The sequence below is a fragment of the Brassica oleracea genome, chromosome C1 (genome assembly GCF_000695525.1).
Source record: "Brassica oleracea var. oleracea cultivar TO1000 chromosome C1, BOL, whole genome shotgun sequence".
NCBI classification, from domain to species: domain Eukaryota; kingdom Viridiplantae; phylum Streptophyta; class Magnoliopsida; order Brassicales; family Brassicaceae; genus Brassica; species Brassica oleracea.
In genome coordinates this window covers 41049417-41074486 of record NC_027748.1, presented here as the reverse complement: position 1 = coordinate 41074486, position 25070 = coordinate 41049417, and the positions used below count along the sequence as shown (strand labels likewise).

General features: G+C 39.0%; 7 protein-coding genes and 1 non-coding gene across 14 annotated transcripts; 5 read left to right on the top strand and 3 right to left on the bottom strand.

The window, feature by feature from the left end:
- Positions 1–834: 834 nt before the first annotated feature.
- TRNAS-UGA lies at positions 835–916 on the bottom strand. Its single transcript has one exon. It is a non-coding gene; the product is annotated as a tRNA-Ser (tRNA).
- A 321-nt stretch (positions 917–1237) lies between these two features.
- LOC106344910 (protein REVEILLE 8-like) lies at positions 1238–3867 on the top strand. Of its 4 annotated transcripts, none has more exons than XM_013784216.1 (9): positions 1238–1512; positions 1937–1994; positions 2090–2213; positions 2279–2383; positions 2515–2619; positions 2695–2807; positions 2880–2939; positions 3098–3218; positions 3448–3867. In XM_013784216.1, exons 1-8 carry the CDS (start codon positions 1346–1348, stop codon positions 3209–3211), a joined length of 846 nt encoding a protein of 281 aa, XP_013639670.1. In that variant the 5' UTR covers positions 1238–1345; the 3' UTR covers positions 3212–3218; positions 3448–3867. The 4 variants fall into 4 exon arrangements, with proteins under 4 accessions (XP_013639670.1, XP_013639665.1, XP_013639657.1 ...); XM_013784211.1 differs by having other exon boundaries at positions 1239–1512; positions 2506–2619; positions 3104–3218; XM_013784203.1 differs by having other exon boundaries at positions 1239–1512; positions 2506–2619.
- Positions 3868–5192: 1325 nt separating this feature from the next.
- Positions 5193–7237, top strand: LOC106318349 (60S ribosomal protein L4-1). Its single transcript, XM_013756650.1, has 2 exons — positions 5193–6386; positions 6929–7237. Exons 1-2 carry the CDS (start codon positions 5277–5279, stop codon positions 7040–7042), a joined length of 1224 nt encoding a protein of 407 aa, XP_013612104.1. The 5' UTR covers positions 5193–5276; the 3' UTR covers positions 7043–7237.
- Positions 7238–7524: 287 nt separating this feature from the next.
- LOC106324757 (L-ascorbate peroxidase 2, cytosolic) lies at positions 7525–9393 on the top strand. The gene is made up of 9 exons (XM_013762736.1): positions 7525–7746; positions 7840–8014; positions 8151–8216; positions 8353–8401; positions 8498–8580; positions 8667–8746; positions 8827–8929; positions 9003–9061; positions 9223–9393. Exons 1-9 carry the CDS (start codon positions 7625–7627, stop codon positions 9239–9241), a joined length of 756 nt encoding a protein of 251 aa, XP_013618190.1. The 5' UTR covers positions 7525–7624; the 3' UTR covers positions 9242–9393.
- A 66-nt stretch (positions 9394–9459) lies between these two features.
- LOC106324766 (40S ribosomal protein S23-2) lies at positions 9460–10706 on the bottom strand. The gene is made up of 4 exons (XM_013762748.1): positions 10594–10706; positions 10110–10265; positions 9882–10008; positions 9460–9796 (listed from the first exon to the last, which is right to left on the bottom strand). Exons 1-4 carry the CDS (start codon positions 10596–10598, stop codon positions 9656–9658), a joined length of 429 nt encoding a protein of 142 aa, XP_013618202.1. The 5' UTR covers positions 10599–10706; the 3' UTR covers positions 9460–9655.
- Positions 10707–11127: 421 nt separating this feature from the next.
- LOC106316763 lies at positions 11128–13832 on the top strand. 2 transcript variants are annotated; one of them, XM_013754949.1, is made up of 7 exons: positions 11128–11192; positions 11270–11733; positions 12180–12371; positions 12444–12683; positions 12759–12976; positions 13081–13335; positions 13410–13661. In XM_013754949.1, exons 2-7 carry the CDS (start codon positions 11334–11336, stop codon positions 13659–13661), a joined length of 1557 nt encoding a protein of 518 aa, XP_013610403.1. In that variant the 5' UTR covers positions 11128–11192; positions 11270–11333. The 2 variants fall into 2 exon arrangements, with proteins under 2 accessions (XP_013610403.1, XP_013610991.1); XM_013755537.1 differs by lacking the exon at positions 11128–11192 and having other exon boundaries at positions 11334–11733; positions 13410–13832.
- Positions 13833–13884: 52 nt separating this feature from the next.
- Positions 13885–19476, bottom strand: LOC106314957 (disease resistance protein RPS6-like). Of its 3 annotated transcripts, none has more exons than XM_013752968.1 (5): positions 18842–19476; positions 16813–17932; positions 16398–16706; positions 14564–15562; positions 13885–14482 (listed from the first exon to the last, which is right to left on the bottom strand). In XM_013752968.1, the coding sequence occupies exons 1-5, from the start codon at positions 19303–19305 to the stop codon at positions 14405–14407; spliced, it is 2970 nt and encodes a 989-aa protein (XP_013608422.1). In that variant the 5' UTR covers positions 19306–19476; the 3' UTR covers positions 13885–14404. The 3 variants fall into 3 exon arrangements, 2 of the variants coding, with proteins under 2 accessions (XP_013608422.1, XP_013609096.1); XM_013753642.1 differs by having other exon boundaries at positions 16813–17796; positions 18842–19071; XR_001264827.1 differs by lacking the exon at positions 13885–14482 and having other exon boundaries at positions 15542–15562; positions 16185–16706; positions 18842–19305.
- A 3453-nt stretch (positions 19477–22929) lies between these two features.
- Positions 22930–23937, top strand: LOC106340476. The gene is made up of 3 exons (XM_013779358.1): positions 22930–23093; positions 23178–23814; positions 23908–23937. The coding sequence occupies exons 1-3, from the start codon at positions 23089–23091 to the stop codon at positions 23935–23937; spliced, it is 672 nt and encodes a 223-aa protein (XP_013634812.1). The 5' UTR covers positions 22930–23088.
- The last annotated feature ends 1133 nt before the right edge of the window (positions 23938–25070 follow it).

Genomic DNA, 25070 nt, shown 5'->3' with positions numbered 1-25070 from the left:
AAAAAAAAAAAAAAAAGAGTTGTAAATGTAAACAATAAACATCCTTCACAAGTATCCTAACGTGATTACATTCTCACCTAACTCGTTTCATTACAACACAAAACATATTTTTCTTTTTGAACGAACACAAAACATTTTTCATCAAAGTTAACCTATACTTCTATGCGGAAATATCCTTTTTAGCACACATATATAACAAGCTACAGTGATATTTTACTATGAATAGTTGTATATTCGTTCACTTCTTCCATTTTTTTTCTCTTTAGCTAAAAAAAAAAAAATTGGTACAGAGACTAATTAAAGAAGACAGTACAACACACGTTTAACACATTCTCGTTTCTTACCAAAGACCAACCATTTTTTCTCGTTGACATGTTATTATTGTACGTCGATTAGTGAGGCCCAGTGAGCTTCGGCTACAGTCGGATTAATCAATCTCAATAGAAAGACTAAAAGCCGTGAGGAAGTTTGCTTTTTCTTCTTCTAATTGTTTTGTTGTTACTTCAAAAGGAAGAATAGCTGTGTGTAGTGCTCTGTTATATTGTAAAGGCTTTGTTTGTCCGTATAAGGCTTATTTGCTTGCAAGAAGACTAGTGCATTGCGACCTTAACTTAGTCTCTGTACCCGACACCAGGTTATATATTGGTTATATTAAGAGTTTGTTGGGTTTTTCTGAACATTTCGGTTTGCTCAGTGATTGTACGTAAGCGCAGTTTTTTTTTTGTTTATTATGGCAAATTTCTAAGTGAAAGCAAAAAGTGGGGATGTTAACAGCGTTGTTTCGCCCAATCACCAACATGTAAGTTAAGAGGGAAACCGTTCAAAAATAATAATCGTCGACAGCAGGGTTCGAACCTGCGCGGGCGAAGCCCAACAGATTTCAAGTCTGTCTCCTTAACCACTCGGACATATCGACTTCATGCTGAAACCATATTATTACGAACATATTGTAATCCCGTCAAGAGGCAAATACTAATTGTGGAGATGGATCCTTAATTTGGTTTTATTTGAATTAATTACAAATTGAAGTGTCATGTTTGAAATATTATTCCATTTTGGACTTTATATGGCATTTGGCAATATAAATAAAAAAAGCACGACCATACACTTTCATGAAAACGAACACTGCAGCAAGTCCCCCACGTGATTTAGCTTGAGCCTCTAAATCAAGAAGTGACAGCAACAAAATAAAATAGTAATAAAAAAATAAATGGATGGTGAAGGATCAAGGCCAAACCTACTCCACATAATTTTACACACAAGACCACCAACTTTTTGCCTGCCATGTGGACTTTTCTCTTTTCCCTCTCTCTCTAAACACTGTCGCTATCTGAACTAAAAACCGATGAGCTCATCATTGTCAAGGAATCCGACGTCCGCCGAAGCACCACAATCGACGGATGCCGTGGCGGAAGGTTCGTCGAAGAAGGTGAGGAAACCTTATACCATCACCAAGTCCAGGGAGAGCTGGACAGAGGAAGAGCACGACAAGTTTCTTGAAGCGCTTCAACTGTACTAATCTATTGCTCTGTTTCTCCTTGGCATGATATATTTACGTGTGTCCTTAGAGTCTTGAAGCTTTCTAATCTTGCTTGATCATTTCTAAGCTAAGTTACTCATAGACTGAACCAAAGACAAAACTATGTTAGGTCTGCTTCGTTGAGTTAAACTGATATGTATATATATAGTCTGATGTTTTAAGTTCTTTTCTGTAGTAAGTAGAGTTAAACTTGTGTAGCAGCTCATGTTGAACTTTAATTCATGTTAAATGATAGTTGATATTTTATTGGAGTAGAAGCATGGTTGTCCTCTTTGTGTAAGAACTTTTCATTATTTTATTTTCTTAAATTCATTATTTTTAATGTAATGCTCAAACTGCTGAATGATATATAGTCTTATTGATCTGAGGCTGATAGTACTGGCCACTGTTCCTTAGGTTTGGTCGTGACTGGAAGAAGATAGAAGATTTCGTGGGTTCCAAGACTGTGATTCAGGTCTGAAGGAATAGCTTACCCTAAGTTTTGGTTGAATTTACTTTGACACGTTTTCAACTTATTATTCCTCTGCTGCCTTCTTGATTTTACTATAGATAAGGAGCCATGCTCAAAAATACTTTCTAAAGGTTCAGAAAAACGGGACACTAGCACATGTACCACCCCCTCGGCCAAAACGCAAAGCAGCTCATCCCTATCCTCAAAAGGCATCTAAGAACGGTTAGATAGTTTTTGCAATACTCATTTTTAATTAACCTCAGTTTTGAATCCATTTTTTCACACAGCTCAAATGCAACTTCAAGTTTCAACTTCTTGGGATGACGCATCAATGCTGCTAAACACAGTAATTTCACCACATCAGGAACATGCTACCTTTCGTGGAGCACAAGGCACGCTCTTTAGTCTGTGTTTTCAATTTGTTTCTTCTCTCTTCTTTTTTTGTAGTAGAATAGGCTTCATTTTTAGGACGTTTCATGTGCTTATTTATGGCATATAACGCCATCTGATTCAGCTGATATAGGACCATTAAATGTTAGTAGCCCTTCCACATCCGGTATGGGAAGCTCAAGCCGAACTATATCAGGTTCTGAGATTGTAGCAAAACAGCCTATGGTGGTGCTTCAAGGTAATCATTTGTGAACAGTTGTATGTTCTGTTCTTTTTTTTTCAAACTATATTTTTACTGATGATTTCTATGCAGGTGTTCCTGATTTTGCTGAAGTTTATAGCTTCATCGGGAGTGTCTTCGATCCTGAAACGAGACTGGATCACGTTGAAAAGCTCAAGGAAATGGATCCTATAAATTTTGAAACTGTGAGCCAGAGCTTGTAAAACTTTCAGTTTACTTGATGTACAAGCTTCACTAACTGTAGAATTGTTTGGCAGGTTCTGTTATTAACGAGAAACCTCACAGTTAACTTATCAAACCCTGAGTTCGAATCCGCTGTAAGTGTTACATTTATGATGACTTTGTCACAGTCTGAACCATTAGACTTCTCTAAGTCAATAGTTGGTGTCACTTCTTTTATATCGTTGGTGCGCTATTACCCTACCCTTGCGTGATCAAATACAATCTAACCTTAGCTAGTCCGACTATAATGAAGCTGCAGAGGAAAGCACTCTCATTGTATGTGGTGAACACCGAGCTCCCAAGCGTTACCACTGGCTCATTTTTCCAGAACTCAACAAGCGATCTTAACAAAGGTATCAGCCATTAGTTACCAAGTAAGTCTTCTCTTCATCCTTCTCATGCATTTCAAATACAATGCATGAAAATATTAGAACTAGATATCTGCGTAGATGTACACGTCTATTAGCATCGTGCTGATTCAAAGGTCTGCATTAAGAGTTATAGAGTTCTCACTGGTAGTCTCAGTCAGTAGCTAGAGCTAGATAGATTTGTTGCTAAGTCTTTCGTAAAGAGTTTATATGTGATTCCCACCGTATCTTGCAGGTTTACTCGTCGGTTTTCCATGTTTAATAAACTTTTGAGTTATACGTCGTCATCGGAATCACTATCTTGTCAATGAGTCAGGTCAGGTCAGGTGGGGGATTGTCGATAGAGTGTTTAATACGGTTTGTTGTTTTGAGGAGAAGATACATGGGTGAAGTTTTTGAGCTTCCGGTTTTTGACGTGGACTAGTTCAGTGAATGGTATAGGCTTAATATATATATATACAAGGGTTTCCCATTTTCTACTAGTTCTTGGTCTTCAAGCTGTGGTTGCTGGTTAGCGGTTGCAAGGCATCCTCAGCAGCCGGTTAACTCGTGTACAAAAGATCTCTTTCTATTTTTGTTGTTGTTGTGTTTATATGTTCATCTGTTTGGTATATCGCTAGTTTGATTTTTGTTCTTCTAATCAGATTATATACTACATGTATGCTGCTAACAAGTTATCCTAAACAAAGTACTAAAAAAGCATTCAAATCCGGCAAAATAAATGATCTAAGAATCCTTGAATCACACATCTCATGGTTATAGGACAGAGTTATTGCCGGGTTGTGATCTTCCAGTAAATGACAAGGCCTGATTAGTAACACGCCTGAGTTCAGCTTTCACTGCTATAACAGGTTCCTGTCCAAGCCCTTCAATGAACAACAGAACAAGTAGGCGTGAGCTCTCCAGGCCCTGGTATATGTCCTCGTGTAAGAAACTGACCTTTAGTAGTGATGGCTGCTCCAGACCAGTGATATTGGTCCGTTATCAAACTGCTTCTGACCATCCTATTCTTCTTCTTCCCTGGTTCTCTTTTCACCATTGTCATCTCCATGCCGCCTACATTTACCAACATCCTCTTATCTTGTACGTTTCAAGTCACACTTGACATCATTATCGCTCTCTTGGTTGTCATCATCTCTTGACCTCTCCCATTTACACGGTAAGAACTAGGCCTGGAAAAAAAAAAAAACATAGCCGAAGATCCAAACCAAAACCAAACCTACATAGCCGAAACCGAATTTGGACCAAAACCTTCGAATACCCAAACACTTTTTATATTTCAATATCTGAATAACCAGACTGAATCCAAAATGAGAACTATATGTATAAAATATTAATTATCTACATATAACATAGCCAAGTATATATACTTTAAATGTCTATTAAAATATCAAAGTATTTTAAAAAAAAATATTTAAAAAGTATCTGAATTACCCGAAATTATCCAAAAATATTCAAAAGTATCCGGATATTTTATTTGAAATACTCAAAATAATGCCGAATCATCTAATTATTCGATAATCTCTCAAAATACCCGATAATTTACTCAAATTTTCTAAAATAACCAAACTGAAACTAGAACCAAATTTTGTTCTGGATGTTTTCCGGTACCTAATTTTATTATCTGAACCGAATCAAACCAAATCCGAAACTACTTGAACCGAACCCAAACTTAACCCCAACCGAAACAGATCATGAAGTAAATGGATTTTCTGGCTCTTTATCCAAACTATCTGGACTATGAAGTAACCTGAAAGACCCGAACCGAACCGAAACCGTAACAGTGAAATACCGAGACATAGTAGGAACTATGAATCCTTATCAAGTAAAAAATAAACTCGTAGGAATAATTGGGCTTTGTAAGGCCTATTAATTGGCCAATAAAGTAGTTGGGCTATATGGGCAATGGGCTTTATAATGCCCATTAATCAGTCCCTACTCAGTAGTTAGCTGAAACCCTAGTATATATGTGTTATATTAAGGCGCAGCTGCGAAAACCCTAGAAAGTCTCCAAAGAGTCTAGAGACTGTGAGTGAAGAGAGAAAATAACTCAATAGATCAAAAATGGCCGCCGCCGCCGCCGCACGTCCCCTCGTCACCGTCCAAGGCCTAGACGGCGACATGACCACCGATCAATCCTCCACCGTCGTCCTCCCCGACGTCATGACCGCCCCCGTCCGCCCCGACATCGTCAACTTCGTCCACGCCCAAATCTCCAACAACAGCCGCCAGCCCTACGCCGTCTCCAAGAAAGCCGGCCACCAGACCTCCGCCGAGTCCTGGGGAACCGGTCGCGCCGTCTCCCGTATCCCCCGCGTTCCCGGAGGCGGAACTCACCGCGCCGGCCAAGCTGCGTTCGGAAACATGTGTCGCGGCGGACGCATGTTCGCCCCGACGAAGATCTGGCGCCGCTGGCACCGCCGCGTCAACGTCAACATGAAGAGGCACGCGATCGTGTCCGCCATCGCCGCCACGGCCGTTCCCGCGCTCGTGATGGCTCGCGGTCACAAGATCGAGAACGTCCCCGAGATGCCTCTTGTGGTTAGCGACTCCGCCGAGGCCGTTGAGAAGACGGCGGCGGCGATCAAGGTGTTGAAACAGGTTGGAGCTTATGATGATGCTGAGAAGGCGAAGGATAGTATTGGGATTAGGTCTGGTGTAGGTAAGATGAGGAACCGTCGTTACATCTCTAGGAAAGGTCCTCTTGTGGTTTACGGAACCGAAGGGGCCAAGATTGTTAAGGCCTTTAGGAACCTTCCCGGTGTTGAGCTTTGCCACGTGGAGAGGCTTAACTTGTTGAAGCTTGCACCTGGTGGTCACCTTGGGAGGTTTGTGATTTGGACTAAGTCTGCTTTCGAGAAGCTTGAGGGGATTTATGGGTCTTTTGAGAAGCCCTCGGAGAAGAAGAAAGGGTATGTGCTTCCTAGGGCGAAGATGGTGAATGCTGACTTGGCGAGGATTATTAACTCTGATGAGGTGCAGAGTGTGGTGAAGCCGATTAAGAAGGATGCGAAGAGGGCTGTGATGAAGAAGAATCCTTTGAAGAATTTGAATGTGATGCTCAAGTTGAACCCGTATGCGAAGACTGCTAAGAGGATGTCTTTGTTGGCTGAGGCGCAGAGGGTTAAGGCTAAGAAGGAGAAGCTCACCAAGAAGAGGAAGACTGTCACCAAGGTAACTTCATTTTCGATTTATTGCAATTGTCTGTTGTTAGTTTGTGAGATTGGTGTTTACATTATATTGCTAAGATGTTAGATAATCTTTGCCACTCTGGTTTGTGATCATATGGGTCACTTGCATTAGAGATCTCATTTTTGGTATGAGTAATTAAGTGTCTTTGCTTTATGGTCTGAGTTCGTGTGGTTTGTGTCTGTTGAACTATAGCTTGTATTTGCCATACTTCAACCGTTGTGATGATATTCAAGTTTAGATATCATTTACGGTCTTAAATGTGTTCTAGTGGTGTAGTCTCATAAATTGCTAGTTATGAATTCGAGATGATCATACGTGTCATTTGCAATGGAGATTTCATTTGGGGGTGATTAACAAAATGTCTTTGCTTTCATGGATTGAGTTCGTGTGTTTCGTGTCTGTAGAAGTATGGCCTGTTGTTGTACATAGTATAAATCAAAAAGTTTCTCGTTTTTCTTTCTAGCTGATATTATCTGAAAATTTCTTGTGTTTATAACTCTGGTTTGAATATGTTAATCTGACAGGAGGAGGCATTGGCAATCAAGGCAGCAGGAAAGTCGTGGTACCAGACAATGATTTCCGACAGTGACTACACCGAGTTTGACAACTTCACCAAGTGGCTCGGTGCTAGCCAGTAATAATATCATCTGCTTGAAAACACTATCATGTTTAGGGAATGTTTTTGGTTTTATATCTGTTTTGTCTTGAGTTGTTGGATTATTAAGCTCAGCTATGAACAAGTTTCATTTCTCTTTTTACTCTTATCCTTGTGCTACCTTGGTTTTATCAGACAAATGTTTGAATTTAAGACAATGCTCAAGTTTTTATTGTCTGTTTAAATCTTGTTTAAATTTGGAAGCTTCGTTATGTTTTTTGCTTTTAATGAAACATGAACCATTCCATTATTATTCTAGTGAGAAATTCAAAATAATAAACAGTACGAAAGGACTTTTGAGTAAAGAAGACAGGATGTAACGTGGCATGGAATCTCCTGGAAAAAGATTTGTATTGTCGTCTTCCACATGGTTTCCAGAAAGCGCGCCAAGGAAGAGTTAATATCGACCGTACATCTCACGTCTTCTCTAAAAGTTAACTGACACTAGAAGCTTCATTTCGAATCATCTCCCAGTTCTATAAATTGAATCGCAAAACCTTATGCAACGATCACAGTCTGTTCTAGTTATACATACAAGTCTTTCTTGGTTCGAAGAGAAGAGAAAATGGTGAAGAAGAGTTACCCGGAAGTGAAGGAAGAGTACAAGAAAGCTGTTCAGAGGTGCAAGAGAAAGCTCCGTGGTCTTATCGCCGAGAAGCACTGTGCTCCCATCGTTCTCCGTCTTGCGTATGATCCATCCCCTCTCTTACTCGTTCCAATCCATTCTCTGTCTTTTTTTTTTCATTTATTTTTGCTTAGGAGTGATGATGTGTGTATCAGATGGCACTCGGCTGGGACATATGACTTGAAGACGAAGACGGGAGGACCGTTTGGGACGATAAGGCTTCCACAAGAGCTAGCTGATGATGCTAACAAAGGTCTTGATATTGCTGTCAGGCTTCTTGAGCCTATCAAAGACATGTTCCCCATCTTGTCCTACGCTGATTTTTACCAGGTAACATTTCAATTAATTTCTGAGTTTATTTTCCTTAGCTCTAATATCTAGCAAGAGATCCATCAAGTTGTGTTAATTAGGAGTTTTTAAGGTATGTTTAAGGGCTTGATCAACATATGTTTATTGGTTACTGTAGCTAGCTGGAGTTGTTGCTGTTGAGATCACTGGAGGACCCGAGATTCCTTTTCATCCTGGTAGATTGGTGAGTCATCAGTGTTCTACTTCTTTGTGATAAAACGCTCAGATGTTTGTCAAATACACCATCAAAGTGAAAATCCCCCTCTCTTTTGAATTCTTCTAAGCTTTGATTTAACTGATATGCAAACTTTTTATTTCAGGACAAAGTTGAGCCACCTCCTGAAGGTCGTCTACCTCAAGCCACCAAAGGTAAAGCTGTTGTAAAGAAAATTATAACAATATAGTCTGAATAATAGTGGCATATCAGATCATATTTACAATATAGTCTCTTTTTATGTAATTCAGGGGTGGATCATCTGAGAGAGGTATTTGGTCGGATGGGACTCAATGACAAAGATATCGTTGCATTGTCTGGTGGACACACCTTGGTATGTCCGTCTGTTGGAACAATATGAAAACAAAGACCTATGTCCTCTTCTCAGTATTGGCGCTTACTATTGTTTTACACTTTCAGGGTCGGTGCCACAAGGAACGCTCCGGATTCGAAGGACCATGGACACAAAACCCTCTCATTTTTGACAACTCTTATTTCAAGTAAGACAAGTTTCTCTCCTTAGGTTTTCTTCATGCTCTGGATTGCTGAATCAGAAGTCCTTTGATGGTTGTTAAAACAGAGAGTTACTAAGCGGAGAGAAAGAAGGACTTCTTCAACTTCCAACCGACAAGGCTCTCCTTGAGGATCCCATCTTTCGTCCTCTCGTTGAGAGATATGCAGCAGTAAGTTATACAATTCATCATAATATATATATTGCAGTTTGGCCTTATCATTAATCATATTATAAAATAACAGGACGAAGATGCCTTCTTCGAAGACTATACTAAAGCTCATCTCAAGTTGTCGGAACTCGGGTAAGTAGTAACTCATGGAACCATTCTTTGATTGTCCTAATATAACGTCCTGCTCTTTGATTGTTCCTCATAAACTTTTTACTTACAAACACATGTTTTTGTTGTCAAAATCTGACCACAATGGCTCCAATGATTTTGGCATGTTCATGTGTGCTTGGCAGGTTTGCTGACAAGGAGTAATCTGGAAGCTGGTGGTGACCAGGTCCTATCTCGTAAATCTTGTTCCATTGTTATTGTAATCACATAAAAAAGTAAAACATAAATAAAAAAGGACTATGTATTGCTGCACTGGTATGCATTGGGCTATGAAATAATACACAATTCAGTTGATGGACACTTGTGTTAACACACCTTGAAGTACTATATTAATCAGTACTATACTAACATGATATATAGTATCTAGTTTTTCAAGATGTCAATAGAATCAAATGAGTATTCAATGGTAAAAACAGAGAAATTGAGAACGCAGGGAGAGAGAATACTCAAAAGTGTAAACTGAATCCAAACAGATTATCTTTGAGCAGAACAGAGGAATGTCTTAAGATATATCAAAATCCATTAACAAAATAAGGGTGAGAAGCAGTAGTAGAGACTCTAAGACCTAGGCTTCTCCTTCTTCTCCTTGAAAAGAGCCAAGAGTGAGACACCAGAGACCTTCACCACCTTGAATCTAACACCGGGAATATCTCCGACGGCATGACCTTTACGCCCAAACCCAGCAATCAACACTTCGTCCTACACACATTATTCAACGAGTCAAGAGACTGTAGGCATATATAAATTACCAATGAAATAACTGATCGCTGAGATCAAAACTTACATTCTCTTCAATGTAGTTCAAGCAACCATCGTTAGGAACGAAAGCAGCAATCTTTTTGCCGTTCTTGATCAGCTGAACTCTAGCACATTTACGAATGGCAGAGTTAGGCTGCTTGGCCTCAATACCACTGCATTGGTTAACACAAAACATGTCACGATCAATATTAATCAAACAAAAGGGAAGTAAGATGCATTGGGTAATTAGAGAGAGAAAGTGCAAAAGTCTTACATCTTCTCAAGGACGATTCCCTTGGCATGAGAAGATCCAGCAAATGGCTTCTTCCACTCATTGCCTTGGTGAGACTTCTTGTACTGCTTGTCCGCCCACCTCTGGTTTATCCTAAGCCTCTTCAGCTTTCGCCCAGCTCCCATACCACGTGTCTTACTGAAGATATTCAAAGACAAGACAACAACAGATTCAGACCAAACATATTAAGAGCTTTCAATAACACAAAGTCATAAAAAATTTCAGCTTTTGATCCCCAAGAAAAGAGAAATGCTATACACTGGTGCAAATCAACATTTCTATCAAGCTTAAAGACCAAAGAAGCGTCAACGATGTTAATAATCAAATCTCAAAATCTAACAGTTACAGTTCCATCACTAGAAGACGAATCAGAAGACAAAGAAACAACAATCCTAAACCCAACAACACATATAACATAATCACTGGACGAGATTGAGCAGAAGGGATCTAAGTGATGAAACGGTACCCCATGTTGACGACGGCGAGATAGACGGAGAAGCTGCAACTGCGAAAGGCTCGAGCTTTGAGTTCCTGAGAGAGAGAGAAACCCTAAAGCCAAGAGATAACTATATACGGTTGTCAATCAATTTCAGACCCGGTTTGGTCTATACCGGTCTGCTATTAATAATTCAATTCTACAGCCCAAATACTTAATTTCTAAAAATTGCCCCATTAAGCCCAATATACGAGAGAGAGAGAAGAAACATTCCTGTCCGAGTCACGTGCACCGACTACCCCACTACGACTCTACCACTATCCGCCACGTCAGCAAAACGTCAAACTTTCTGAACAACACACCGGCCGTAGCAGGTAAAAGGCACACAAAGCAAAGCAAAGAGAGATCGCACGACACGCAACCGGTTCAGCCGGTCCTCTCCGTCGAAAACACGACATGCACGTCTGTCCATTTTTTTATTAAAGGCGATGTTTAATCTAACGGTCCATATTAGTTTATTACAACCAATTAAAAGAACAAAACAAAACAAAACAAAGATGAAAGAGATGAAGAGGTTCGTCAATGGCGGACTTGGTTAACTTCCGGTTACAACATTATTTTAATTAAAAGTAATATTATTTAATTATTATATTTAAATATAGTTAGAGAAAAAAAAAAAGTGAGCTTGAAGTTCACGCTTGTAAAGGTGTCAGTTGCAGCTCACTCTCGCCATGTTCTCTCCTCTCCTCGCCCTCTTTGTGTGATTGTTGATGGAGGAGATGCGGAGAGGAGTGCCTTTGTGGCAAGAAGAGTTAGCGAGTCTCATGGACGGGGGACTACAATACGACGACGGATCTCCCATCGGTCAAGATTCCAGGTCGGGTTTCGAGTCGTCGGTGGATGGATCCGGGTCCGGATCCGAATCAACCGAGAGTTTGAAGGATCAGGTCACGGGGTTTATGAAGTCGTGGGGAGAGATGCTAATGGATCTCGCCGTGGGATGCAAGGACGTCGTGCAGCAGACTCTGGTCAGCGAAGACTCTGTCGTCGTGCGTAAGATCCGTAAGCCAGCTGCTAAGCTAAGCTTCCTCAACGAGTACTTGCCTGAGGATCGTGATCCCGCTCATGCCTGGCCTGTCATCTTCTTCGTCTTCCTCATTGCTCTCGCAGGTACTGTCACATTTGGGGGTCTCGTTATCAGTGATTACTTTAAAGGTGTCTTCTTGCAATGCCACTTTAAAGCTGTCTTCTTGCAATGCCATAGTCATACACTGAATGGTTATTCAAATGTCTCCTAGAAACAGTGTATTGGGAGTGAATCTTATAGAAGTTGCTGAGTTTGTGCTGTGTGCCGAGTGGGTTCAAAGCCGAATGAAAGATTGGTTTTTTAAAAAAATAACATAAAAATAGTTCTCCAAAAAATAGTAGACCTCCAAATTTGTAAAAAAAAATTATTATATTGAAATATTTAATAAATCGCCTAGGGTCTTCTAAATCTCAGGGTCGGCCCTGTGTGTAGCTGACTTGCTTCTATGTATATGTTTTGGAATAGATTACGTTTAGTGGAAAGGCGTGTTTGTATGCTTTATCTGAGATTATCCAATTTTGAAATGCAGCATTAAGTTTTGGTTCTGACAATTCAACATCCGTCCCCGTGTTAAAGAAACTCCGTCTGCATCCTCCCGGTGCAAGCCGTGTAGAGCTTCCTGACGGTAGATATTTAGCTTACCAGGAGCTTGGTGTTTCATCCGACAGAGCTAGATACTCTTTAATCGTTCCTCATTCTTTTCTGTCCTCTCGTCTTGCAGGTAATGTTAAAAAATAACTTCTTTTTATCAGTTTCTGCTTCTTTACTAAATCTGATTTTACCTCTGATGAAGGTATACCTGGAGTAAAAGATTCGTTGCTCAAGGACTATGGTGTACGTCTAGTGTCGTATGATCTACCAGGGTTTGGAGAGAGTGATCCTCATCGTGCTCGTAACCTTAGCTCATCGGCTTCGGATATGATTGATCTAGCTTCTGCTCTTGGGATCGTTGAGAAGTTCTGGTTACTCGGCTATTCTAGTGGCAGTATGCATGCTTGGGCTGCGATGAGATACTTTCCTGAGAGAATAGCTGGTAACATTTATTTTTAAGAATTAACATTTGAATAGCCGGCAAGACTATATAGTGATCACTGCATAAAATGTACAGGAGTTGCAATGATAGCTCCTATGATCAATCCATATGAGGCGAGCATGAGTAAGGAAGAGACGGCGAAGACGTGGGAGCAGTGGCTAAGAAAGAGGAAATTTAAATACTTTTTGGCTCGTAGGTGGCCGAGTCTTCTTCCTTTCTTCTACCGTAGGTCCTTCCTCTCCGGTTATCTTCAACCGCTGGATCAGTGGATGTCAATCTCATTAGGTGAAAAGGTAAGCCAGGGTCTTTTCCCCCCTTTTAGTATCACCAAATAGAGGCTATGAATGGTAATGTGCTGTTATTATTAATTGTTGTAACTAAACGCTTTTTATTTCAGGACAAACATGTGATGAGAGATCCAGTCTTTGAAGAACATTACCAAAGGAACGTGGAAGAGTCTACACGCCAAGGAACGGCTAAACCATTTGTGGAAGAAGCCGTGTTACACGTGTCAAACTGGGGGTTTAACCTTCCTGACTTCCGCTTGCAGAAAAAGTGTAAAGCCAACGGGGTACTCTCTTGGCTAATGTCGATGTACAGCGAGTCAGAATGTGAGCTTGTTGGGTTTGGGAAAACCATACACTTATGGCAGGTTTGTCTCTAAAAGTATCCATTTTAATGATCTTTTTTTTCCGAGTTGTGAGTTTTTCTTTATTTTTGCTTTAGGGTATGGAGGACCGAGTGGCACCACCTTCAGTGACGGATTACATAAGCAGGGTTATACCAGAAGCAACGGTGCATAGACTACCAAGCGAAGGGCATTTCTCGTACTTCTTTTTCTGTGATGAGTGTCACAAGGAGATATTCTCTGCTCTATTTGGAGAACCGCAGGGTCCAATAGAGTTAACAGAAGAAAGAACAGAAACTCATAAACCGGATCAACCGGAGACAGGTTCATCCAACATTAGTACTACCTAAGGGTAAGTGAACAGAGTTATAGAACTATAGAAACACGTTGTTCTGGAACTTTCTTGCCTCATAAAGAACTGTGTAAATAACACCAAGAGGATGCTTTCTTGCCTTTTTTCATTTCTTGGTTGAAACTTTCAAATTTGATATATAGGTTATAAAGAACCATACTTCATTTTATGATCACATGTAGCACAGTACAAAGAGTGCAAGTGAATAACTTATTTTTGAAGCGGCTATTTCAATTTCCTCTTTGTTTAGCTTTTCTGTTGAACTGAGCCCAAGTGAAACAGTTGATACAATTCGAACAATCAAAATCTAGAGAATTTTTGATCCATGGACAATACAAAATCTCGGATTGGACCAGGAAAGCTAATACTAGAACAAAGACATGTTTCATTTTGTCTGAAACAAGACGTTTGTCTGAATTTATGTAAAGCCTACTTATTCACAGAAACCGCTTTGTAATCTGGCTGCTTCGCCTCAGTCAAGGGCACTGACCAAAGACAGCTTGGTGGCCAAGTAATGCATGAGCGCCCCATATGTAGCATGGATATTACTGCGCGTTAGCTTGTTTCAATCAGTTCCAAAACCTTGAGTATTTTGCTTGACCAGCTTGGAAGACAATTAAGAATCAGTCTCTCTGGATGTTCCACAAGAATAGATAAACACCTCATTCATCGTGAGGGTACCTTGCAGTGGTAGTCCAACCTCTAGACCTAATAGGTGCTCCAAGATTAGCAATCAAAGATTCAAACATACATCCAGCGTTCCTTGACGGTTTGGCTGCAGCGCATGTCCGTACTTTCTTGAATGGTCTTTCCCGTTACCTGCAGAAACAAACCAGTGATCTATAATTTTATAACTATTACAGTTGATCCTGATTATAGAATTATTAGCCTAAAGCTTACCCGCAAACGCTTCCTACTTCTCCTTGCCTCAGCAATGCTCTTTCCAAACTCTTCAGCAGTAACCATGTTGCTTTTATCAGCTTCACAAACATTACTAAGTTGTTTGTCCGAAAAACAAACCTCGGAGAGTTGTACTCCACATCCTTTAATTTCGCAACGAGAGTCACCAGTGAATTTAATCTCTACATCCACTGGATCGTAGTTCAGTTCAGCTAGAGAATCATTGTCTTCGTTTAGAGGGAAACAACAGTCGAAGATAACCAGATGATTATCCATCTGACGCGGCAACTCTATGTCAAGCTGACAATCAGAGGAACGAAAGGAGCTCCTGTCTTTTCCTGTGAAGTGACAACTTATAATCCAGCTAGAAATTTTGGATTTAGGCTCGTTGGCATCAACCACAAGGCAAGCTCTAAACCCCAAGAGCTGTTTAGAGAGAGAGCTCTGAAGTAGACGGATGACCAGAGAGCTTCCGGTAGCTTGGTTGGTGAAATGTGAAGGCACTTTTCCACCTGGCAAGATCAGGTACTTGAAAACTGATTGTTGAATGAGAGCTTCTTGATCTAATTTGAAGCAGTTGATGAAACTGAGCGCTGGTAACTTAGTGTGAGTTTCCGCATTTGGGCGGTCAAGCCAGCTAGCATCAGTCAATGCGCCACAGTTTGAAAAGTCAACCTTCTCAAGCAGTTTCAGTTTGGAAATGTTTGGTGATATATAGTTTAACCTTTTGCATTCCCACATCTCTAGGCATACAAGCCTAGAGAAGTTCTCTATCCACCAAGGAACTTCTTTGATATCGGTTTGGTTTAGAATAAGAAATGAGATGTTGGTTGAGATATAAGGAAAACTCCTAAACCTTGAGGATCCACTAAGATCAAGCCGATACAGAGATTCCAGGTTGATGCCGGTAGGAAGAACTGTGAGCAGCGATTCACAATCATTCATATATAATTCATTGAGCATCAGAACAGAATCAGGATCCTCAGGACATGTAGGTGACTGCACAAAAACAAAACTAGAAGTTACACATCCTAAAATACAGGTTCGGGTCCGGGTACAGGTCTATGCTTAAGTACCTATTGAGTTCTTTCATTTTGGATCTGCGGGTCGAGGTTCGGGTACAGTCCTATCTGAGACTCGATCGTGTACCCGAAGTACCCAAAATATTTTGTATATATTAAGTATATTTGGATATTTTGGATATATTTTCAGTACTACGGGTATTTTTCAAGTTTCGAGTTTGGTTTTCAGATACAGTTTCGGGTTTCGGATAGATTTTCAGATTTTCAAAAATATTGTTTGGGTATTCGGGTAAAATTTTGGGTATTCGAGTTTTTGGTTCGAGTTTTGGATAAAATTTCGGGTATTGTCCAGTATTTGAATATTTTTTGGGTTTTCAACTTTTCGGGTACTTTTCAAGTTTTGGTACTTGTCGGGCGGTCTTCGGATATTTTTCGGGTTTTCAAGTCTTTTTCGGGTTCTAAATACCCGAACCGATACAAAGCGGCTACGTACTTGAAAACAACATGTATTTTACAAGTATTTTAAATATGAATCTGAATTTCCAAATAAATCAGTGGTGGACCTATGATTAAATTTAACTTGGGTCAAAACTATGTACCTAATAAGGAAAAACAAGTAAAAAGATGTCACCATGGGGATTTGATCCATGGTTCAGGGATGTCAGGTGCTGAACTTTGACACCCCATTTGTCAACATAGGTCCGCCATTGGTCTAAATGTCTAGGACTCGAACCAGATAGAAACCGACTCGAACTCAACCCGATTACCCGAATGCCTATGCAGCATTGTCAATTTTTATTCTCACAATTTACCTCAACTTCTTCCCACAGTTTCTCGAGCTTGCTGCTCCGCATTCTGAGCACAATAAGATGTTCAGCATGAAAGCTCGAAGGCAAACATGGCAATGGAAATCCATCCCAACAAAGCAACTTAAGCTTAGGGGACAAATAATTGAGGCCTCCTGGTAAATGCAATCTGATTTGTTTATGCAAGTCTAGTGAATCCTTGTATATTCTCAAGAAACGGAGATTACGTAATCTTCTGAAGGCCTTCTTATCGATGCGTAACAGCTCATACAACTCTTCTAGATTCAACGATATACCAATAACCTTTTTACTATCCTGAAAAAGATGAAAACATAGAAGATCTCATACAACTATGCTACAGTTTTGTCACTAAACTAAGACTTTAATAGTATATAGAGTGTGTTATGAAAGGAGCACTTACAGAGTTACCACTAAATAGATCACAAACATCCTTAGAATCCACCAAGAACTCCCTTTCTCTAGGCTTGTTGGACTGTGTACGGACGATTTCTTTACCCATTTCTTGTACCAAACAATGTGTATGCACACAACTTCCTCTCTCATGTATGAGCGAGTTATCGATTAAATTTTTAAGCCCAATATTAACATCCAAGCCACTATCAGCAAGTAACATCTTGATGTCATTGGCTTCCATACCATTGAAAAGACATGCAATGTGACGAAACAGTGCTTTATCTTCTTTGCAACCTAACCCATCATAGCTAACTCTGAGTGCTTTCAAAATTTTCCCATCTGGTCCTTTCCGAAGCCTAGGCAACATATCTAACCAATCCTCTTTGTCCCTCCCTCGCAAGTACAACCCCAAAACGTTAAGAGCCAAAGGAAGATTACCCGCGAATTTGGCCACTTCAGAAGCAAGCTCGTTAAATCCATCGCGTTGGGAGTTCTCCCTGAATGCATATGTGCAAAACATATCTAGAGCTAGTTCATCAGATGGTACAGCAACCTCGTAGATACGATCAATCCCATGAGCTCTCAGAACATGCTTGTCTTTTGTAACGACGAGAATTCTACTCCAACATCCAAACCATTGAGTTCCACCAACCAAGGAATCTAGCACTAGTTGATCACTCAAATCATCAAGTACTACAAGAACTCTCTTGTGCTTTAGCCTCTCTCCGACCACACCTAAATGATGTATCTTTATATCCTTTTTGTTTAAAATCTCGGACAGGAAACTCTCTTGCAAGCGCAACTTCATGTTGTAGTCGTCTGGATTGGCTGTCCTGAAGATTTCCATAGTCTTTGACACGAAAGCCCTGTCTATGAAAATGCTGCTTTGGAAGTGACGAGAGATTCGACCAAACAGAGCTCTTGCAATGGTAGTCTTCCCAATCCCAACGGGACCCCATATCCCAACCATCCTCGCTTCCTCTGATTCCAACTGCAACAATACACTCATCTTAGCTATATGATCTTCGATTCCAGCAAAGTCAGCAAACTCCATTGACGGTGTTAAACTAACAAGTCTACCCAAAACATCATTGGTGATGTCTTCAATCAGATGTGCTTCGTTACTCCTGATAAAGACAAGGATGATGGTTCAAACCAGAAACAAGACAAAGACAAGTAGGCCTTGAAGTTCAGATTTTCGATTTGGATTCGGGTCGGTTTTCATGGGATCCAAGTCCTTCGTATCTTATAGATTTGGACCCATCTTTGTACTTCTAAGTTTTAGTTTTTTTTTTCAGCTTCGGGTCGGTTCGGTTTAAATATGTTATATCTATAAATGCCTGTAAAATTTTGGGTATAGTTTGGTCCCCTTTTTATTAATCGAAAATTCGTCGACATTTAGGCAAAATCCGTTATATTTATCTAAAATTTTACAAAACAACAAAAATAAACTATTAATAATTGAAATTCAACTCTGAACTTAACATTCAAAACCAGAAACAAGACAAAAGACAAGAGGCCTTGAAGTTCAAATTTTCGGATTCCGGTCGGTTTTCATGGGATTCTAGGTCTTTGAGATTTGGACCATCTTTGTACTTTTAAGTTTTGTTTTGTTTTCAGCTTCGGGTCGGTTTAAATACTTTATATCTATAAATGCCTGTAAAATTTTGGGTATAATTTGGTCCCATTTTTTTAATCAAAAATTTGTCAAAATTTATGCAAAATCTGTTATATTTATTTAAAATCTTACAAAATAATTAAAATAAACTATTAATAATCGAAATTCAACTCTGAACTTAACATTTAAATTTTTAGTAGTCACAAGTTCGGGTCTAGGCTTATTCGGGTCACAAGTTCTTTTCGATTCCAGTTCTTTCGAATAGTGGAAATATGGATGCATCTAAATACTTATAATTTTTTTGTTCAATTTCATGTCAGATATCTACGTGTTGGTTTGGTTGGGATTTTCGGGTTCCAATAAAATGTCCAAGCCTTAAGACAATTAGACAAGTATCAAGAAGTGAAGAAGTATGTACCAGTTGTCGGAGTGATATCCATGGATATTTGCTACATGTGTCAAAGCTCCTTTCCATAGATCAGGCAACTCATCTGATCTGTTCTTGCAAATCATTTGAAACGTCTCTCCGAACTCGCCTGTCTGTTTCCTGACATGAGATGGATCCAAACCGTAGAACACTGGAATCACAATTTGTCCCTTGTCTTCCTTGCATTTGACGATCTCCAGTAACTCGTTCAAGCACCAGGTTGAAGAGGCGTATGTCTTGGAGAAGACGACGATAGCGATCCTCGAATCTCTGATCGCGTGTACTAGCTTCAGGCCGATGGACTGGCTTCTCTCGATCTCGTTGTCTTTGAAACAAGTGATTAGTTTGTGATCGAGGGATAAGAGAAGGTGGCTGAGGAATGTTCTACGAACATCTTCTCCGCTGAAGCTCGGGAAGACGTCGAATACCCAATTGCAAGAGGAAGAAATGGCCATGAAGGGAGAGAATCAGAACTGTGATTTTGAGACGAGAACTATCAGCGAAGAACTGGAGCTCACAGGCTTCGTCATGATTGTTTGTCTCTTTACCACTTGCGAGTAACAGTGTAATTTCATGAGAGTTTCTCTGAATCTTCCCCATCAGACTTTTGTTGTTCGTTCACTGGGTCGTGTGGGGGCCGGTGCCACGACAATCTTAGTCATGATTGTGACTTTAAAGAGTTTTCTCCGTACTCAACTCTAATTAAATTTGGCCACTCAGGAGATGACAGTTGTGTGTTATTGGATTGAATCAATCAAGTTCAACACAATAATTTAAGAGTTATTAACATAAAAAGACACTTTACATCTTTTTATTACACACAATCCCTATTCTAAAACTCGCCCGAATTACCGTTTAATCGGTACTCGCTCCTCGGCAACTCACCGTGGCGAATTCGTCAAAATCGGATGAAAAATCGGATTTATCAACAAAAAAAAAAAATTGGTTTTTAATGCTTGAAATCGAATATGAAATGAGAGATCTACAAATATACTGAACAAACAAGTAGAAAACAGCAGAATTTAAGTGATTGGTGATAGATTTATTATGTTAGCTATGGTGGAATATGCAGAAAACAAGAACGATGGGTAAAAGAAGAAGAAGATTTAATTACTATTTTGCCACACATTAAAAGAAAACATTAAAAATAAAAATAAACCAGCTTTTTTGCTGTTCGAACACGTGACTTGCAAACTTAACTAACGAAAAAACCACTAGACTAAACTATATCTCTAGAACTTTAGAAAACTCGTTAAATAAAATGTATTATCTTGTATTATACGTATAAATAAAGTATTATACGTATAAAATATAGAAAATTTCTCTCCGCGTACTTTTCGATTTTTTTCCGCTTTTTTAATAAATCGCTAGGCCCGGATGTGCCGCACGCGTAGCACCTAACGAGTTTTCGAACAGGGCACACAATGAGACACATTACACTATTGATGTAGTTTGTGGAAATAAAATGACATCCTAAAGACAGTCACCTTTTGTGGTATATGAAAATGAGACCGGGGGTTAATTTTTTTTCTACTCGATAGTAAAGTGAAAATAGCTTTTTACAAGTTTTACAATTTACTTTCCCTACGGTTACATATTGAGCGATTCCGACTTAGATCTTACGGCGAGGCTCCGAAGGCGAGAAGACAGATTGAGCGATTCCAACTTAGATCCTACGGCGAGGCTCCAAAGGCGAGAGGCGAGAGGCACATAACACGAGACGGAAACGGGGGAGAAGTTCGTCAGTGGTAGCCAAGGCGGTGGATGAAGGGTCGGTGGAGAAGATGATAACGTGGCGGCGCGACTACCAGAGTTGAAGCAATGAAGATGGAAACGAGTGGCGATGAAATCCCAGATCTCGTTCTTGTTCTACTCTTCAACATTTTTTGGTAATCAAATTAGAGAAAAATGAGAATATATATTTCTCTCTCTAATCTCTCTTATTTGCTCATCTTCTCGAAACAAGGAAATAGAGAACCGCATGTGCTTTCTCATGAGGTTAGCTTATCTACTTCTATGGATATATATGCATCATTTTGTATTGTATCTCTTTGTATTGACTAGATTTTTCACAGGTTGGTTTCAGTTAGATTCCATCCCGAGCTGGGGCCTACTCTCCGTGTCAAGTTCGCTATGAAGACACTCAACTTCGAAAGCAAAGTTGTCAAAGCTCAGATTTGAGATATTACTGGTCAAGAGAGGTAAACTATATATAATTTCGTACCCGATGTTGTTTGGAATAGAAACTTTGCTGGTTTCAAGTATATGATCTTGTTACCATAAGTTGATTTTGTGTTGCTTACATTGCAGTTGTTATATGTTTGCATATGTGTACAATTGCTTTTGTGTACAATATTTTCTGGTGGACACATGTACAAAATTATACATTCTTGGTGTACACATGTGTTTTTGTTGCAAAGATTTCCACTTTAATGAATACGCCAATCTAAATTGAATACTCAACCAAAATGTACATCAAGTCGAGGAATGTAGAACTCATTTATGATTGATAAAGAACCAGTGATAAGTTTACTCCATGTAGGAACATAAAAACCTAAGCTTTCTTCAAAGAGGCAAGATCCTTGGGAATCCTTTTAGTAGCATAAAAGAAGGGACTCATAATGACATAAAAGAAGGAACAAGAAGTTTTCAAAAAAAATTAAAATGTACATACGACCATAGAATCATCAGTGTACACGAATATTTGGGTGTCCACGTGTACACTGTAGACGATGTACAACAATTACCCAAATTCACTACTCACTTACAAATGTCCACATGTACGTTGGTACATATGAGTATGGCTTAAATTAGGACAATATTATGACGACAGTTGTTCTCATCGTGTGAATCCACATAGCTAGTGGAGAGCAATATCTTGCAATGAGAATGCCTTTTCTGAAAAAAAAAAAATATCTTGCAAGCGGAAATAACATAATTAATCAGTAAACAATCGTTGAATTTACATATGTACATTATCATTGTACATGTGCACATTATCTTTATAGTGTACATGTGTACATATATATATATATAATATATATATTACTTAAATCTAAATAATTGTTGCACATATACAATATTTTCATCAACTCACATGTACAAATTCTTGCTTCTCTATATTTGTGAGCTTTCTCTTTGCAACTGATATTACAATTGTCCATATAACAGGGGTTAAAAAAGCATTTTTCAAAGTTTGGGACAAATTGGAAAGAAATCCTCACGTTAGGAAATATTTGCACTAATATCGCGATTAATCACAAGTCTAGCGACCATTTATGTAATTTTGAAAATGTTGGGTCAGAGAGTTTGATTAATCCCCGTAACCTAGATTTTCTTGTTCGAGACAGTCACAACGGAGCATGAAACATAGAAACTTGCGGATCTGAGCACGGTGATGTGGTAGACGGCTTGATATTTCTCTCGGTGGCTTGAGCTTTTTTGCGACGGAAAGGAGCTTCAACAGCGAACTGAGACTCGCGACGATGGATTGCGACAAAGAGAACTCGGAGAGACGGCGACTCCAGAGCTTCTCGACGGGACCAAAGCGGTCTTCGTGATGTAGAGTTGTGGTCAGAATCGAGTTCAGACATGGTAGATTTAGCTTTTGCAATTATAAAATAAGGGAGAAAAATATACGAAAATAGAAAAGAAGAAAAAAAATGTTGAAAAGCTAATTGTTTTGTTTGTAAAGTAAATATTAGTTAGATTTTAATTTTGGGTTTATTTGTGAAATACCTAAAAAAAAAAGAGAATTTAGTTTCGTGGAGAGAAGGTTGAAGGGAAAACGGCATATTCGGACCTGCACTCTTACGAAATGTGACGATTCATACCCACACATAAGTGCTGTGCGCTAACATACCTACACTTTGTTTCTGTCTTATATGCATACCTGCAATTTAAAAACGTTGTTAATTCATACACTGCTGTAAACAGTGTTATCTCCTCCGTCACGGAATTTGATACGCTGTTGAGAGTCGACGGAAGACCAAGACGATGTCATCCAAGATTGATTTTAAGAAAAAAAGAACAAAACGTGGTCGTTTTCGGATTGAAGTTTAAATTTTTTTTTTGTCTTCTTCTCTTCCCCGACACAGACTAAGATTCTAAAATAATAATTTCAGTTCTTAAAAACTCGAAGCTACTCTGCACCCAATCAAGAACAAAGCTTATGGGAATCACGATCAGAAAGGAATTTACTTGATATTGCATCTAGGCTCTTCGATTCCCCTAAAAAAATGAGGTAAATTTTGGAGTTAGGGTTTTTAAAATTCAGAGATTTTTTGACAGAATTTTGTGTTTACTTTGTTTGTTCTTCTTATTACAGTCATACAACTTTCAGTGTATTTCATAGTGGAAAGTTTCAGACAGATGATTCTGGGGCCGTTACTTACGAGGGTGGAAATCGTGACGTTCTCCACTCACCGGTTGAAGCTCTGTTTGGAAATTTAATGAGCGAGTTGAATATATCCTCCAATGGACAGAGGATTTGGTTTAAGATGCCTAATGAAGGCATATCAGAGCTGAAGATATTGTGTCAAGGCGATGATAATTTCAGGAAGATGTGTGAGGCTTCGGTTTGGATCAAAGCTATAGATGTGTATCTGGAAGCTGATAATGTTGATGATGATGATGATGATGCTCCTCCTGTTGTTGAGATCAATGACAGTGGCACAGCGACGAGAGCTTCAAATGGTGCAGCGAAAGCTACACAGAAGGCTGTAGATGCTGAAGCCCGTGTTGAATCAAATCTTATTGGCTTTGTTGACGACAATGAGAACGACGATTATCAAAGAACTCCCCCCTCTTCAGACTGCGAAGATGAAGGAAGTAACGACCGTTACGAGAGGTGGATACGAGGAAGTGGTGAGTTAAAGATACGACAAGTATTTGAGAGCATAGAAGAGTTCAAGGAAGCTGTCTTGGAATATGCTTTAAAAGGAGAAAACAAAATAAATAAAAAAGTTTTAAAAATTTTAATCTGAAAACGAAGTCATTTTTTTTCAGATAACACCGTTAACGGCATTGTATGAATTAACACCGTTTTTGAATTGCAGGTATGCATATTCGACAGAAACAAAGTGTAGGTATGTTAGCGCACAGCATTTATGTGTGGGTATGAATCGTCACATTTCGTAAGAGTGCAGGTCCGAATATGCCGTTTTCCCAGAAGGTTGAATGATAAGAGAAAAGAGGAGAGATGGTGTAATTTTAGTTAGTTAGTGAATTCTGTTTTTTTTATAGTTATCTCACTAAATTTCTCTTCAATTTAATTGGAGTAAATCGAGTGGTTCATAGCAAAAAAAAAAGGTAAACTCGGGTTTTTGTGAGTTGGGAAAAGAGAAAGTGGCGTTGGGAGAACGGAAATGTGTGCAAAGAGTTGAAAGTGTCTCGGGATGTAATATAAAAAACACAAAGTGACTTCAGATGTAATACTTTCATAATTTAATATCTTCTTTTGAAAAAATAATAATTTAGTATTTACACTTATTCTAATGTTCGCTTTCGTTTCCAAATCGAAATCAGAAAATTGTATCTGTTATTTATAAAATGATTTTTTTTTAACTACTCGTGCGATATTGAAAATGATTAATTTGAGATTTTGATTTCATATAACTTTTTTTCTTTTGATCAAGATTTCATATAACTTATATCTTCATTATTCAATACTAAAAAATTATGTTCAGATCAGATTCTATTGAATTCACTCTGATTTGCTAACACTTATTCAATCTGAAGGATAAATTTTGTCCCCCAAAAAAAACATAATTAGATAATAGAACTATAATTTGGTTCCTGTTATAAGATAAACTTTGAAATGATCCTCCACTCCTTTACCAACTCAAGCACTATGATCATCTACTCATCAAGCACTATTATCATCTACTCATCAAGCACTATGATCACCCACTTATTTACCAAATCAAGCATCATCTTTGATATTTTATGCATTGTTGTTCACTATAAATACAATCACTCATCTCACTCTTTTGTACACCATTACATCTTCTACTTCTTCCTTATAATAAACTATCTCCCTTATATTAAGTGTTATTTATTTCCTACGGGTATTAAATTCTACTCTTATTTAAATTTTTCGATACTATAAATTATAAGTTATTTCATAACACGTTATCAGCACGATCACTCTGCAATTTGGTAAAATTTATTTGTATCATTTATACCCTGTTATAATGGTCGGTATACCGCCTCTACTATT